Below are 15,320 nucleotides of genomic sequence, written 5' to 3'. Positions count from 1 at the left end.
TGATCAACAGAGCAGCCATGCCAGCTGTTCCAATACTTGGAATCGTCCCAACCTTGTGTGTATACTGTTGTTCTAGGGACCCAGCCAATGGTTTTTGGCTCTGATTCAAAACTCCTATTCCACTCACATAAGGTTTGTGGAGGTTTGTCTCCCTTAGAGAAAGGTTGTGGCTCAATGGCAGAGCACATGCTTTGCATTCAAAAGGTCCAATCCTCCTGTCTGAAACCTTGGAGAGCTGCTGCTAGGCAGTGTTGAGGACACTGAATTAGGTGGATCAGTGGTCTGACTCTTCTCTATATTCCGTGTGTTTTTACCGATTCCCACGTCCAGCTGCAATCCTTTCCATCACATCCCATGCTTTTCTGGAGGATTCCCCCAGCCCTCAAGCAGGTTGGCAAGGGGGAGGGTGGAAGTGTACAGGGCTATACCAGGAAGGTGGTGAGAGACCCCCTTCCTGTTAAGTAGAAATCCACTTGCAGAAGGAAGAATCCCACCCTTTTCTCTCTCCGTTTCAGATCCAAGCATATCTGAAATGCCACAAGCTACGTTCCGCTTACCTGGTCTCAGTGAGACAAGAAAACGCTCGCGCTGTGCAGTTGGTCCTGCATGTACGGCAGTTGGCTGAGGATAGCGGGGAAGATGTGGTGCAAGCCATCTGCAGCCAGTGGCTTTCAGTGCACCACACCAAACCAAGAAGCTGGCTCACTCAGGGCTCCAAGAAGTGACTTCCAGCAAGCGTATCATTGTTGGTGGTTTGCTTTTTTATAAAGGGAAGGCTCTGCATTGTGTTGGTCAGATCAGCTTAGTCTATGTATGGCGGCAGGTTGGAAAGGAGCTGCTCCGATGCCTCTTCCGAAAAGGAAAAGACTGCTGACTAAAAGTGCCAATCATGTCCTGATGACAACCAACTATCTCTACCTCAGGGTGTTCTCTCTCTTTCTCCCCTCCCCCCACCGCCCGGCACAACCTAAAAATGTTAATGTTTCAGTCTTTCATCAACCATATTCTCCTGTGCTGCTATCAGTACATGTATCCCCTGGGCATTGTTTTATTAATTTAAAACCCACATCGGTTAAATCTAGTTTGGAACTTACCTTGTGATTCTGCTAAAGCAAAACTGTATCACAGGCAAATCTGTATAAAGAGATAGTAATGTGGGTTTTGAATTTTGGAATATGTAGCAGATACATCTCTAGGATTTGCTTTTGTACAGGTATGTGCTGTTTCTCCTATAGGTATTGGAAAGCAATGGGAAATTCTTATGAGGAAGCTTCCTTTCCTGTTTCGAGAAACACACAGTTTTGTTGAGATGCACTTTGTCCTGCTGCTAATTGACAGATACTAGGATAGCCTAATTCCTGGAGCAAACTTTACTTGTACCACTGGTCAGTTGTAAGATCCTTAAACTGGTTTGATATGTGAAATTTGGAAACAAGTTCCAATTGTTAAAGCTGCCATCTGTGGACTTAGCAAAGCTTTTTACGACATGTGCATAGCGTGAAAATTATTGTAAAAAATTGTCCTCTCTGTTGTAGAAAATACACCTTCAGCGGGTGGTTGATTTAATTATATTTTCTCACAAGTCATAATTTTAATGATCTATTCATTGACCAAAACCAACTTTGCAGAACAGTAGACATTTAGATGGAGTGAAATAACTATTGTGTGTATATGTGAACTAACTGGAGCAGAGTGCAGAGTGGCAGCTTAGGCCAAGCAATTATAGGGGTGAGATAGTTGTGCAAGCTTGGAATCTGTTTGCCACAAATCTTTCAATAAAGTTGCCTCTGTAGCAGCAACTTTAAGCAGCTGCTGTTAGCCAGAAGCACTCAATGAAAGCCACAATGTCTTGCTGTAAGTATGAGTAGTAATGGAGCTGTGCATAATTCTGCACATTGCCATGTGATGCAATCAACGTATAAAGTTAAATAGTAAATAGAATCCAGAGAGGAAGTTGCCCCCACAGCCACTTAGAGCGTGGCCTAGACCCTTCGGGAGTCTGGACTGATTCTAAATGTAATGCCCGGTACCTGGTTTTTGTCATCCATTCGCTAATTACCTGTCTATCCTGCTGTCTTTCCAGTTACCACAAATGGAAGCATAATTTGCAGTGGGCTTTAAAATTCCTTTTAAATCTAAGGCAGGGCATCCTGCTAAAACCCTTCAACTCAGTTGATGGGGCCCATCAGTTTCTGTGAAAAGGGAACCTAATTGATTACAAGGGGGTGTGGGAATTGAATTGTAGTTGATGTCACTGCACTAAAGTGATGGTAAGTTAACTGCTGTGCCATGATGCACAATCAATCCATAAGCATACTTAATTGTTTACACCTTAAAACATTTGGGTTTTTAAGGTTAATATTGTCCTTTCCTGCTAACTTTAACTTTAACATGGTTGACCTTTATTTATGGGTCTTAGCATTACATCATAGCCACAAATGTTAGGAACAATTAGCTCATGGGATTTGGTGTCCAGAAATAGCTTGCAGCTTAAGTTATATACATTCAGCTTTCAAGTTCTTCCACCCCCTCAGTCTTGAAGATTATCCTATTAGGAATTTAAGGCTTACAAAAGCTGCTTTTCTGTCTGTCAGAACTGAATTTCTACTGGGCTTCAGAAGAACGTAATGTGACTGTACGTGGTATTGATCAGTTTTCTCATGGGAAAGCATTTTTTTTTGGGGGGGGGGGAGAAAAGCACTAATTCTATATACAGTATTTTAAGTTGCTATACATCTCTCATTCCCTTACCTGTCTCTTACATACGTCTTCACAGGAGAAACAATAGACCCTGGTATGGTGAAGATTCTAAACTAATTCTGTGTTCCCTTTTGCACTGTACTCTATGCACTTTACATTGTTTGCAACTCAAAAATCCTTAGTGGCTCACTCTTAAGGTGTTTTTTCCACCAGCAAAACCTGTCCTATAAATTGCCCTGCCTCATAAATACTGGTATTGATGAGATGAAACCTTCTGATGAACAAATGTTGACCCTTGATGAGAGATGAACTTCTGTCCATAATGAGCAGGAATAAAGCATATTTTGTCAATTTATTTCATTTAGTTTAACTTTGACATATGTTGGGATTTTTGTATTAAATTACATTAAATTAAATCATAGAGATCAATGTTTAAAAGCAAAGACAGAGCAGTGCAAGTTTGAATGTTTAATTTAGTCAGTGTATTGAGAAATGTCCAGTGCTGAATGCCAAACTGAAAGTTCCAGCCAAAGAAAATGGACTTTGCATTACTTTACTTAAACTATGTTAAAGTCCCCTCAATGCAAGCAGAACTTTTTTTTCCCTGTAAGCCAACTTGATGTCACAGCACCAAACATTTATGCAGAATCTGACTCCTTGTAAAAGTTATCTGTCCAACAACTAAATACTCAAAAGGTATGCTGCTGGGTTTATTTCTCATTTTCCCTCAGAAAATTAAGAATACTATGCCCACCCCATGGCTCTATTGTTCTGACAAAGGGCTGTTAGATACTAACAAAGCACTTACGTTATACAAAATAATGGTATGATAAATTTACAGCTAAGCCCCCTACTGTAATACCAAGATATCTAGCAGGGCACCCACCAAGCTTTTTTTAACCCAGAGAGAATTAAAGTTATTTCATGCTTTCCCCCATGCTGTCTGTTTAGGCCCCCCTACCACTTTGATTGGTTCATTCTTCTTTTCAGGGTCCACTAGCCATTCTCCCCACGGACAACATTCAATTAAATAGTTCTAATTATACACTAGCAGCCCGAAGTTGTGTTGACACCAAGGAGAGAGAGGGAGCAAGAAATGTCTGTACCCGAGTACAAGAGGCAATTTGGTCATGGGGCAGGAAATCAAAACAGATTTTCAAGAACTGAATTAAGAAGAGAGGCTGGCCTTCTCTGCATTGGTGGGAATTGGCTGGTTGACTAGAAAATGGGAGGCTTAAAGCAAGAGTTTTGGAGCTCAGAATACACACACCTTGTACCTACTGATTTGAGCAAGCAACTCTTATCTTCATCTCAGCAGCTTGCTTTATGTGGAGTGTTTTATGGCTAGCAGCCATTTTGTGATATCCTCACAACTCAAGTTCAAAAGTGTAATTGGACCCCAAATCTACAGGGAAGTTAAACCTATGTGTTTAAACTCAACTTGCCCTGAACTGAACTGGCCTCAACTAGCTATCATATAATGCTTCCAGAAACAATATTTCATTTGCAGGTCTAAACCTCTCAATGCACCCCATTCTGATCACATTTTATGTTTCAGAGGCCAGCAAAAAGCTGACTTCTTGTAAAAGATAAAGAAAGTAGCAGTACAAGCAAGTATCTACTGTAGCAGGATTGACAGATCTCAGTTAACCTCCATCAGGAACCTAACTGTAATAGTGATTAATTTATCAAACAAATCAACAATGAGGAGTGAGAGACTAGGTACAATGCACGCTTGCATTTTGGCAACTGCTCCTTCCATATTTATGTATCAAACCAAGAGGAGGATGGCTGTTCTCATGTTGGAAACCAGAGCATGCTGATAGCTATGTTGTATATGAAAGCCTTGAACGGCTCTCTTTATAATAAACAAAATTCAAAACATGGGTATCAAATGACCGTGTAGGAGCTGCATCCTTCAGCTCTGGCAGTGTTTGCCTTTTCCAAGAAATAACTCACTAGGCATGTACAACTCTAGGGAAACATCAGTCGTTCAGTCCCAATGGATGCCCAATAGTTCACAGCTGACGTCCCACAGCTTCTTCGCTGTTTCTTCATTGCGTCCTTGAGGAGATACATATGCTGGTTTGCAGTCACTGTCACATAAAGGAAAGTTTCTATTAGGAATTCAGGATGGCATAATTGAAAGCTGGGGTTAGCAAATATGAAAAAACACAAAACCATCAGGTTAGAACCCTTCTCATCTCCCTATGTGCGGAGTGATTTTATGAGGAGTGGGAACAAAACAGTCAGCTCCCACATACAGTCTGAATTGGAGCAGTTTAGGGAAGCAGGTATGTGAAAATACATGCTCAAGTCTCCATCACTTGAGTCTTTATCTGCTGGCACAAGTTTATAGCAGTCTGCACTTTCCCTAAATGCAGCCTCTACTTCCTGCAAACGTAACAGTTGGTGTAGCTGCTATGTATTCAGCTCAGTGGTATCTTAGCATCTCCATGCTGCATTAGAACCTACCTCTACCTTTTGAAGAGCTGAGACATCACACACCTTAATACCCAATACTATGATGGAATTTCTCAGCCAGCCTGATTTAAGAAGCATGAAGTAAATGCCTTTGGGCTACATATCCCCAGCTACATTAAGAACCCAGGGCAGGGAGGGCTGTACACATAGCTCCCAAATATGGATCGCTACCAGCATCACTGGTTAGAGCAGTCTTTCCCAACCTGCAGCCTTCCAAATGTAGTAGACTACAACTCCCAGCATCCCTGACCATTCGCTATGCTGACTGGGGCTGGTGGAAAGTGGGTGTCTTAACACCAACTCAAGAGCACCAGGTAGGGCAAAGCTGGGTTAAGCACAGATGTAGTGCAGAACACATGGTTAACAATGGCTCTGAGATCACCATTCATTTAGGCAAGGGTGCCAGTTTTGGACGTCCAGCCCTTCCCAAGAGAAAGTTGGTGCTGCCCATATGATACTGCTAACTGCTAGCAGTCTACTATCATGCACACAGCTAGATTGGGGCCCTCCCTTCTCTACAAGAGATGTAGGCGTTAGAAAAATCCATCCCTGATAGGTAATTTTTTGCATTTTCTGTGGCTCAAAAGGAGTCCAGCTTGATCTGGTTGCAATCTGACTCATTCTGTTGACATTGTTCTCCCAAGCCTCGTGCCGTTGCTTAGCCCTGAAGACATCCTTGAGATCTGGATTAAACCATTGTTTCCCCACTCTGCAACCCAATGCCAGTTCTTCCACAGCCTCAACTCACCTGAAATACTTCCCACTCACTGATTCCAGCTCCTCTGCCACTGCACAATACACACTGGTTTGGGCTCCTTCCGCCGGTGTCTTCAAGAAGAAAGACGACCTTTTCCATACAGTATCTAATATAGTTGAATGGCGGGATAATTCAGAAGAGACTGTTCCGGGATGCAGGACATTTACAGTGACGCCAGTGCCTACAAGGGAGGAATCATGCATGCTTTAGAAAAGCATTTTGGAAGCAGGCACATAAACCAACATAAAAAGCAAAATGGATCCCTTCTTTTGTTTGTCTGAATTGCCACAGAACAAATAAGATTAGTTTGCACCTGGAAATGAAAACACAAGTATTTCTCATGTGTCTATATAAAAAGGTACTTTTAACAGTACTGATATGACACACAATCTATTGCCACTGGCTGTCGCTTGCTCCTGAAAACAAACAAGCACACACACACACCAGGTACAACCCTAGGGTATACTTCCTTGGAACTATTTAGTGGGTAGAGCCTTTGCCAAAAAAGTCCCTGGTGCCAAAATGTGCTGCTGTATTTTTGAAGGTGCAGTTCAATCCCATCAATCATTGACTGGGATTAAGTCCAATGTGTTCCATATGACTGCAATCCAACAACAACAATAACAATAATAATTTATTTTTATACCCCGCCCATCTGGCTGGGTTTTCCCAGCTACTCTGGGCAGCTTCCAACAAAACACTAAAATACAATAACCTATTAAACATTAAAAGCTTCCCTAAACAGGGCTGCCTTTAGATGTCTTCTAAAAGTAGTTTGGTAGTTATTTTTCTCTTTGACATCTGGTGGGAGGGCGTTCCACAGGGTGGGCGCCACTAGCAAGAAGGCCCTCTGCCTGGTTCCCTGTGACTTGGCTTCTCGCAGAGAGGGAACTGCCAGAAGGCCCTCAGAGCTGGACCTCAGTGTCTGGGCAGAACAACGGAGGTGGAGACGCTTCTTCAGGTATACTGGACCAAGGCCGTTTAGGGCTTTAAAGGTCAGCACCAACACTTTGAATTGTGCTCAGAAACGTATTGGGAACTATGAGAGCTCTGGGTGGCCAAGCCAGGAAGCACACAGCATCAGCTTCTGACACAACCATCAACAGCCAGACAGAGATGTTGGGCAGCTTCTCTCCCACCTTCCTGGGGCTGTTGAAGACCTGTATGCTCTGAAGGCAGGCAGAAGTGAGAGAACTCAGGCTAGGGAGCAGACGTAACATCAGCTCCCAGTTGGCCTTGGAGGGCTCTGTCACCTTGAATTTTATACGGTGCATTTGTTCTAGTGTTTTAAAGTTATAAACCACCTTGGCAGAAAGGCACCATGCAACTCACACAAAGAAACAAGTACATCAATAAAACTCAAGTGTACTTAGGACGGCAACTATAGAGCACCTATAGATTGCTGCAGTATGTCTTCCCTTTGATTTCAGCTCACAATCTGCACTGTCTGTCCAGATCCTTGAACAAATATTTAAGAAAACTGAGACATCGTCTGCAAAGGTCGCTCTTTTAAACCTCCCTCCTCCCCAAAACAATCCCAGTTTCCCACCATACAAAGTCACACTAAGCTCTTTTTAAGATGAGATTCTGAACAAGAGGCCGCTACATGCTTCCAGCTCACCTTGCAGTCGTCTGGCCAACTCCCGGGTAAAGAGAATATTGGCCAGTTTGCTATGACAGTATGCCAGGCCCCGATTGTAGGACTTCTCGCCCTGGAGGTCATGGAAGCGAATCCTCCCACCATGATGGGCCAGTGAGGATACATTGACTATGCGTGCTGGTGCAGACTGCTTCAGGCAGTCTATCAACAGGAATGTTAAAAGGAAGTGCCCTGGAAGAGAAATGGCGATGGAACCTTTAGATGCAATTCTACCCAGGATGCAGCAAAAACTCTTTTTAATGTTACAGGAATGTCGCTCGGTATGACAAACAGGACACAAAGCCAAATGAAGTAAAAATCCCCAAAGACGGAGATTCCTCCAGAGAAGTTCTGTGGGTGGCAATACCAGGTCCCAAAAGTTATTTAGGACTGGGGATGTAACAGTGTAGCCAAAATGCTCAAGGTGATGGGAGTATGAGATGGGAGTATGAAATCAGGGACAAAGTATTTTAGTAATTATAACAGGCAATTTCAGCTCCCATCACACATACAATGGGTAAATGTATGTTCCAGTCATGACAAAGAGGTAAAATTTCTAGATACCCTAAATGGGTGTGTGTCCTGGAACAGTTGGTGATGGAACCAACCAGAGGGAAATCAAACCTTAACTTAATCTTTAGTAGTGCCCGCGACCTGGCGAGATATGACAGTGCTGTTAGCCAACTAGAAACATTCCAAAACATTATTAATATAAAAAGGACAAACCCATTCACCCAACCCACACCTCAGGACCTTACCCAGGTGGTTGACTCCTAGATGCATCTCAAAGCCATCGGCTGTCTTGGAGTACGGGCAAAGCATAACCCCTGCATTGTTAATGAGGATATGGAGTTCTTTCTCATCTACAAGAAAGCACATGCAGGGCACACTATGAAATAGGAAAACCAAGATAAAACCCTAGTGATAGCACAATATGGTCTGCCTCATGGCTGTCAGCTTAACTCCTGTTTTGCAGTTCCTTCATTAGTCTTGCAGACTGCCTCAGAGCACGGGTCTACATGTAGCAGGACAGGTGAAATAACTTTGAATGGTGGCCTGATGCAATATAGTAAGTTTTATTTCCAGTCACAGGCAAACTGAATTTCTGATTACCTCAAACCTAGCAGTCTTGTTTTAGAGTGTCAGATGTCATGGTAAGACTGAAATCCTATACATTTTTACCTGGGTGTTAAGTCCCATTGAACTCAACATAACTTGCATAGGATTGTGCTGTTGGAATCCAAGTCTCTGAACAACCAGAGAAATGTTTCTAACCTGGGCTCATGTATTATACACAGTGAAGCAAAATATTTGAAGAAAAGCAACTGATTTCAAATAAGGGTTGAAACAGTTAGTAGAGTGTGAGAATCTTAATCTCGGTTTGATAAGTCAGAGCTGCCAATAAACCACAAAACCAGGTTTGGACATAACACAATTATGGCTTTGCTCTAGTTAGTACAGCAGCAGGAGGACCAGGGAAGGAGCAAAGTGGTCACATTTTTTTATTCCATGCTTGTTCATTCTTGCCAAGCCATACTTTGGCTTAGCATTCCATGCAAACACGACCAAGGAGTCTCAAACATACCTTTGAGGAAATTCTCAGCAAATTCTCGAATCGACTTGGTGTCTGCCAAGTCCAGTTTCTTTGCCGTAACCTGCTGGTTCCCTGTCGTGGTCCGGATTTCACAGGCTGCTGTTTCTGCCTTTGCCATATCTCTGCAGGCAAGGATGACTTTGGCACCTGCAAAAAGGAAAAGCAGGGAATTAATAAACAACACAAAGGGGTACAGAAGGTAGAAACTATGTGGCTCAAAGAGGTTCCAGGTAAATGACTCAAGTCCCATCCTTAGAATTACAACAGATTTTCAATAGTATGTTGAAGAGGACCAGCAATAAAATGATGCCATTTGTTCAGATCTCTAGCCAGTCAGTCACACCTCGGAGGGTGGGTGTTATACTTTATACGTGTTTAATGGTTTTCAGTGTTGTTTTATAGGGTTACTTACTTGCTTTTTAATAGTTATATATATTGTATGTTCTTTGTCATATCTATTCAAATCTATGCTGTGAGTCGCCTTGAGAAAGGCAGAATATAAGGGAATAAGAAGGCTTCGGACCAACTTGTTCCAAAACAAACTATTAATTTACAGCTTTAGTAAGGTGAAGAAAACAGTTTTTGTGCAAACTATTTTAAGGAGGGGAGCCTAGTTTTACAATTGCGGGGGGTTACCTATAAGAGCAAATAAAAATAAACAGCCATACCTATTCTAGCGTCCCCCCTCACAAAGCCAATACTTTGCCATTTGTAACCTCAGTTCAGTTTCTGGGTTGTCCTCCTTAACTTTTTAACATCTAGTCAATCTGAGGAAGAGCTAATTCCTGGTTATGTTTCTATTTCTCCTTTACTGCCAAATCTGAAGGCCAAACCTTTGGCACTCCTGTACAGAACAGCCTCCAAAACCAAACAGCAACCATTTTACTAAACTAAACTAAGCACAAAATGGCTGTTAAGTCCCATTCCTTCCCACACCGGATCTCAGCTAAATACTGGTTGTGCTTCATGGAAAAGGGATAAAATATTTTCTATCAAGGAAGGCTACAATATATACATAGTCTCAAGTGTTGTGTCTCAAGGATAGAAGGGCACATTTCACCTCAAGGGCTGGTGAAGGGCATGGGGAAGAGTCCCAAGGGCCAGTTATAAAGCCTTGGAAGGCTGTGTTTGTAGGAGTGCAAATATCCAGAGTGTGGGGTCAGGTGGGATTACTATGAGGAAATATAAAATATGCATCAAGGCATTGTGTCCACGATGAATGCATTGTGTTGACTGGGTTTGATACATTGACAATAATTTCTGATCAAATCCCACAACCCTCTGCATCTCTAGCCATTTCCTCTACTGCCCATTTCTCTTGCTTGACAAGTCAGGCACACACTTAGACAGGCAGGCATCGCTGTCCTCCTGGCCATCCTTCTTATCATGTATATTGCTTGTTTATCACCTCCGGGGTTGCCAAATGCACTCCTTTGTAGTTCTGTTCTTTATTTACCCCAGAAGTGCATGCTTTATTAGTTTTGGTAGTTTAACTTTGTCCCCACGTGGGGTTTGTTGTAATGCCCAGAAGAAATCTGATTGGTTCTTACGAACACTCTGTAAAAAGTTCTTTTGTGAATAAACGACCTGGGCCAAGGAGTGGAGGGAAAGATTATTATACGCACCCTTCCCAGGGTCTTGCTGGTTCAAGCCTCTGTGTGTATTCTTATTAATCAGAGTTCAATCCTTCCTTTACTTTGGGAACGCCTCATGTGTTCGTCTCCCAGTGCTTCCCACATCACACCAGCAAACATGAGAACAAGGTGTTCTGGCCAAATTAAATCTTCAGCACAGATAGTGCTCAAGGCTGCAAGCCTAACTGCACTCACCAGGTAGTAAGCCCCACTGAATTTAATACATGGTTAGGATTGCCCTTTTTATTATCCCTCCTGCATGCCTTGTGAAAGGCTTGTCACAGGAGAAAACTGCTGGTGGGTGGGGATAAGTAACTTGCCTCTTCCTGCAAGGTCTCGGGCAGTTTCCTTCCCAATGCCGGTGTTGGCCCCTGTGATCACAACAACCTTCCCATTGAGCTTCGCGGCAGACTTGCACACTCCTCCTGCAATAAACTTCCTACAAAAATAAGGACACATCAGTCAATCACAGATTCAATGAATGTGGCAAACTACTACTTTATTTACATGTTAAATATGCACAGTCAAGTCTACGCTATGAAAATGACTCTGAGAAAAGTTCACCTCCATAATTCTAAAACAACAACAACAAAAAGGTGAAGCAAGACCACAACCTTTATATCTCAAGTAGAAAGGCCCAGAAGTAGAAAGAAGATAATTGCTTACTAGACAGCTTTGCAGGTGCCTATTGGAATGACAGACCCTTCCCTCATATGCAGACGTAAAGAAAATCTCTCCAGATTTGCTTTGAATGGCCCGTTTTCTAATCAGACTTTTCTGATTGCACCTACAGGCCACACTTTAACTGTTGATGATGGGGAGAGGGACTGTCGCTTATTTTTCTAACTTGTGTGTGACCAATATACATTAGCAATCCTAAACACACACACATACACAGCCACATGGAAGTCACTTCTCTGGGACACAATCCCACACCATCAGGAGCCATGTAAGCATATCATAGCCACCGTGAGAAGGTATCAATTGGGTGGAAAGACCCACTTTATCAGCCTCACTTAGATAGTTGTGATATTCCACTTAGAGATGTGAGATCACATCATACCATGCCACTAGGATAGTGTGAAGGGGGACAGGTCTGCCATCTTGCTTTTGTGTGGCATTATTACCTCCATCCCTTCTTGGCATTACTGATAAATTGCCCCTTTGTCTCTACACAATTAATTGGATCCTGTTCCTCACAGTGGTTAAGTGTGGGGCTTCCATTACTTGCTTCCTATAATTGTTTAATTACAAAATAGTGCTATTTCACACTAAAGGGGGGGGGATGAAATTAATTTAAAAGCTAATAGGACCCCTGCCCCCACCACCCAAAACATACACATACTGGGAACAGAAACCAAATAATTATGGGGCAATTAGTCAGTAATGCCAGCCTATACTGAACAGGAGTTATTCAAGGAAGAAGCCATGAGGAGAAATTTTCTTAACAAAAGCTGCTGGGGAGCATCTGGTGAATAAGGCTTTTTTTAAAAACATCTACTCAGAAAACTCAGCCAATGGGATGGGAACTAATATAGCATCATATTCAGTGTTGCATGGAACCAATACGGCCCAACCAATACCTGGTAGGTTTTGCTCTTCGTTGTTTATAAAGAGATTTTTAATCTTCACAGTTATCACATTGAAGCAAGAATTGGTTCAACAAGTTTATACCAACTCTTGCCTCGAGATTCTTGACTGAAGCTGAATCCTAACAAGACAGAGATGCTGTGGGTTGGTGGTTCTAGTGCCTTGTAAGAGACCAGTTCTGAACTGGGTCACACTCCCCATGAGCTTAGGAGTACTCTTTGATCCAGATGTTACCACTGGGGGCCCAAGTAGCATCAATGGCACAGAGCACCTATGTCCAGGTGGTTTGCCAGCTATGGCCGTGCCTGGAGAGTGACAACCCGGCCACAGTAATCCATGCTCGGGTAGCCTCCAGCTTAGATTGTATTTTACATCAGTTGCAACTGCCAGAGAACAGAGTGTTTGGATAAAGCTGCTTGGAATCATATAACACTGGTTCTGAAGAGTTTGTTCTGGCTGCCTATTTGCTACTGTGCAAATTCAATGTTTTAGTACTTATGTACAGAGCCCTGAAATTATGACTCAGTTATTTGAAGGAGCACCTCTTTTGGTATTCTATGGCCAGCATTTAAGATCTGCTGGGTGACTCCTTCTAGTCACTGAGTAATGTCCAAGGTGCTTTGGCTTTCACAGGGGAAGTCCAGATTTTCTATTTCTAAAAAGCATTTCTATATCACCATAACATAAAATATCACACAGATGTGGAATGTTCTTCCCTGGTGCAACACAGTTCACCTTTCAGCATGAGCTGAAAACTCATTTTTTCCTCCGCAGCCCCCCACTGGCTCCCCTGATCAAAGAAAACCTTATTATCAGCTACCAGAAAGCTATGTCCTTGTTTTTTTACAGTGTTAGAACATTCACTCACACTCACACACACACACACACACACACACACAATGCAAACGTAACAGACAACTGAATGAAAGGTAAATTAAGTTGGTTTTAGAACATTCTCGGGTAATGTTTGATGTTTTATTGTTTTTAATATTCTGTTGGGAGCCATCCAGAGTTGCGGGCAACCCAGTCAGATGGGCGACATAGAAATAATAAAATTATTATTACTATTATAAGGTAGAATTAGTATTAGCAGTGTTTTTCCAGTTTTATTCGGTTTTTATCCCTTGAGTTCTTAGACCCTCCCCCACATGGATCTTTAAAACTTTTATTGTAAAAACTTTCTAACAGAAGATTGTGGGAATCTTACACAGTGGGTAGGAACAGTTACCCAAGGAAAATACAAAGACAGGATCATTTTATTCCAAGACCTTTGACAGCCTCCTAATCAGTTAACTGGTTCAGGGAATTATATAAAGTAGTGCCCGAAGATACCCTGTCTCTTTCATTTGTACTTTAGGATGTGACTAGGAATCCTCTCCACAATACATTTTAAAATTACAGCAGTTTTTCCTGTCAGTAAACATCAGAGATGGAAAATCTGCATTCACTTAATTTCCACCTGTCCCTTATCTGCTGAACTTTAACTTTAGTTAGAACATGGTAGCCACGTTTCCACCTTCCCACCCTGCTTCTTGAATTTCATAAAATCAAGTTATTTGCTGCAGTTGTGTCCCACCCCACCCCGGAAAAGCATATTTAAAGGCTAAGATAAAGGAAAACCAGAGAAATACAAAAATAAGAAAATAAACTGAATAGCCAACAGGGGAATGGAAAGACAGGAGTTTATGACAAAAGCATTTAAGAAATGAATGGATTAGGTGAAAAACAGACAAATTTTGAAAAAGTAGGGGGAAACAGCCAAAACAGTAAGTGAAGGAAGAAACAGGCGTTAAGACAGAAATATTTAACAACTAAACCGGTGTCAAAAGGAGATTTTTAGTTTTGAAATCTGCCATATAACGTCATCACGTCGAAGCTCGTTTAGCACAAGGAAGTTGTTGCAGAGGCAGGAGCTGAAAAGGCTGCAAGTCTAAGCCCACCAATCACAGACCTGAAGATAGGAGCAACCACAAATACCAGGAGGGGGACAGATGCGAACAGCGCCAGCACGGACCCCACGAAGCCGAGCATCGTCGCCTCTCCGCCGACTCCGGCTCTCGCAGCAAAAACCTCCCAGCGACGCGCGAAGCCGCACAAGAGCAGCCGAAAAGGAGAAGCGTGAGCACAGAGTGCTGGGATTGGCGGGAGGGAGAGAGCGGGACGGGGCGGGGCAGAGAGGGGGCGGGGCGAGAACCCATTCATTGGTGCGCCGTAGAGATAGGAAAGAAATAGAACGACACTCAATCTAAGCTTCAGGTAAGCGCCCAAACAGGCCGTTGGCCATTTTGCACCCGTCGTGTCGCAGAAGCTACGTTTTAAAGGCACTTCTGAAATAAAACTCCGTGTGTTTTGCATTGGAAGCCGACTAGGTAGTTTCTGTTTATCTGCAAGCATTTCTTCTCAGTGCTGGTGCCACCTAGTGCCGGATTTACGTATAAACTAAACAAGCTTAAGGGGGGGGTGGAATTAAAGGGAAAAAAACTGGATATGCATTTCCAAAATATAAGATAAAAAAATAAAACCTACGTACAGCAACAGTGTTTTGTGTTGTGTAGGCTCCTATGGTGTAAGTAATGGGCCCCGCCTGATAGCCTGATCCCTAAAATATCACTGGTTTGCTCAAAGAATCCTGAGAACTGTAATTTTAAGGGTGCTGGGGATTGTAGCTTGGGGGGTAAACTACAGTTCTCAGGATACTTTGTAGGGAGCCATGACTGTCAAAATGCTACAAATGTGCTTTAAATGTTTGGTGTGGATGTGACTACAGACTTCCATTTTCAGATAATGCGTACAGTGTTTTGTGGGTTTTTTAAAAAGAGTTTTCAATGTGAAGTGAAGGGAAAAGATTCTGACTCAGCACATTAAAAAAAAAATCCTTTTGCCCTCTATGTACGGATAATTTCTCAAAATCCAACCAATCTT

General features: G+C 42.6%; 2 protein-coding genes across 7 annotated transcripts in view; one reads left to right on the top strand and one right to left on the bottom strand.

Moving 5' to 3' along the window:
* ZFYVE26 (zinc finger FYVE-type containing 26) overlaps window positions 1-3,055 on the top strand; it is a 44,229-nt gene extending 41,174 nt beyond the window's left edge. For all 4 annotated transcript variants that reach the window (XM_053385437.1, XM_053385428.1, XM_053385412.1 and 1 more), the window contains one exon: window positions 516-3,055. In XM_053385437.1, coding sequence (XP_053241412.1) covers window positions 516-725 — 210 coding nt within the window. In that variant the 3' untranslated portion in view covers window positions 726-3,055. The remainder of the gene's footprint in view (window positions 1-515) is intronic.
* LOC128412484 (retinol dehydrogenase 12-like) lies at window positions 3,039-14,559 on the bottom strand. 3 transcript variants are annotated; one of them, XM_053385463.1, is made up of 7 exons: window positions 14,260-14,559; window positions 11,129-11,247; window positions 9,166-9,321; window positions 8,339-8,443; window positions 7,563-7,772; window positions 5,933-6,122; window positions 3,039-4,796 (listed from the first exon to the last, which is right to left on the bottom strand). In XM_053385463.1, the coding sequence occupies exons 1-7, from the start codon at window positions 14,262-14,264 to the stop codon at window positions 4,694-4,696; spliced, it is 888 nt and encodes a 295-aa protein (XP_053241438.1). In that variant the 5' UTR covers window positions 14,265-14,559; the 3' UTR covers window positions 3,039-4,693. The 3 variants fall into 3 exon arrangements, with proteins under 3 accessions (XP_053241438.1, XP_053241426.1, XP_053241435.1); XM_053385451.1 differs by having other exon boundaries at window positions 14,350-14,559; XM_053385460.1 differs by having other exon boundaries at window positions 14,413-14,559.
* Between the last annotated feature and the right edge of the window lie 761 nt (window positions 14,560-15,320).

The sequence above is a fragment of the Podarcis raffonei genome, chromosome 1 (genome assembly GCF_027172205.1).
Source record: "Podarcis raffonei isolate rPodRaf1 chromosome 1, rPodRaf1.pri, whole genome shotgun sequence".
In the NCBI taxonomy this organism is placed as follows: Eukaryota; Metazoa; Chordata; class Lepidosauria; order Squamata; family Lacertidae; genus Podarcis; species Podarcis raffonei.
The sequence above is the reverse complement of the archived record's forward strand: the minus strand, read 5'-3'. Positions and strand labels throughout refer to the sequence as shown.

Excerpts from the sequence above, each read along its gene's own strand:
- LOC128412484 (XM_053385451.1), bottom strand. The coding sequence starts at position 14,429 with ATGCTCGGCTTCGTGGGGTCCGTGCTGGCGCTGTTCGCATCTGTCCCC. Across the intron at positions 9,322-11,128 it reads CCGAGACCTTGCAGGAAGAG|GTGCCAAAGTCATCCTTGCC; the intron begins GCAAGTTACTTA and ends TCCTTTTTGCAG. Across the intron at positions 8,444-9,165 it reads TGCTGAGAATTTCCTCAAAG|ATGAGAAAGAACTCCATATC; the intron begins GTATGTTTGAGA and ends GCTTTCTTGTAG.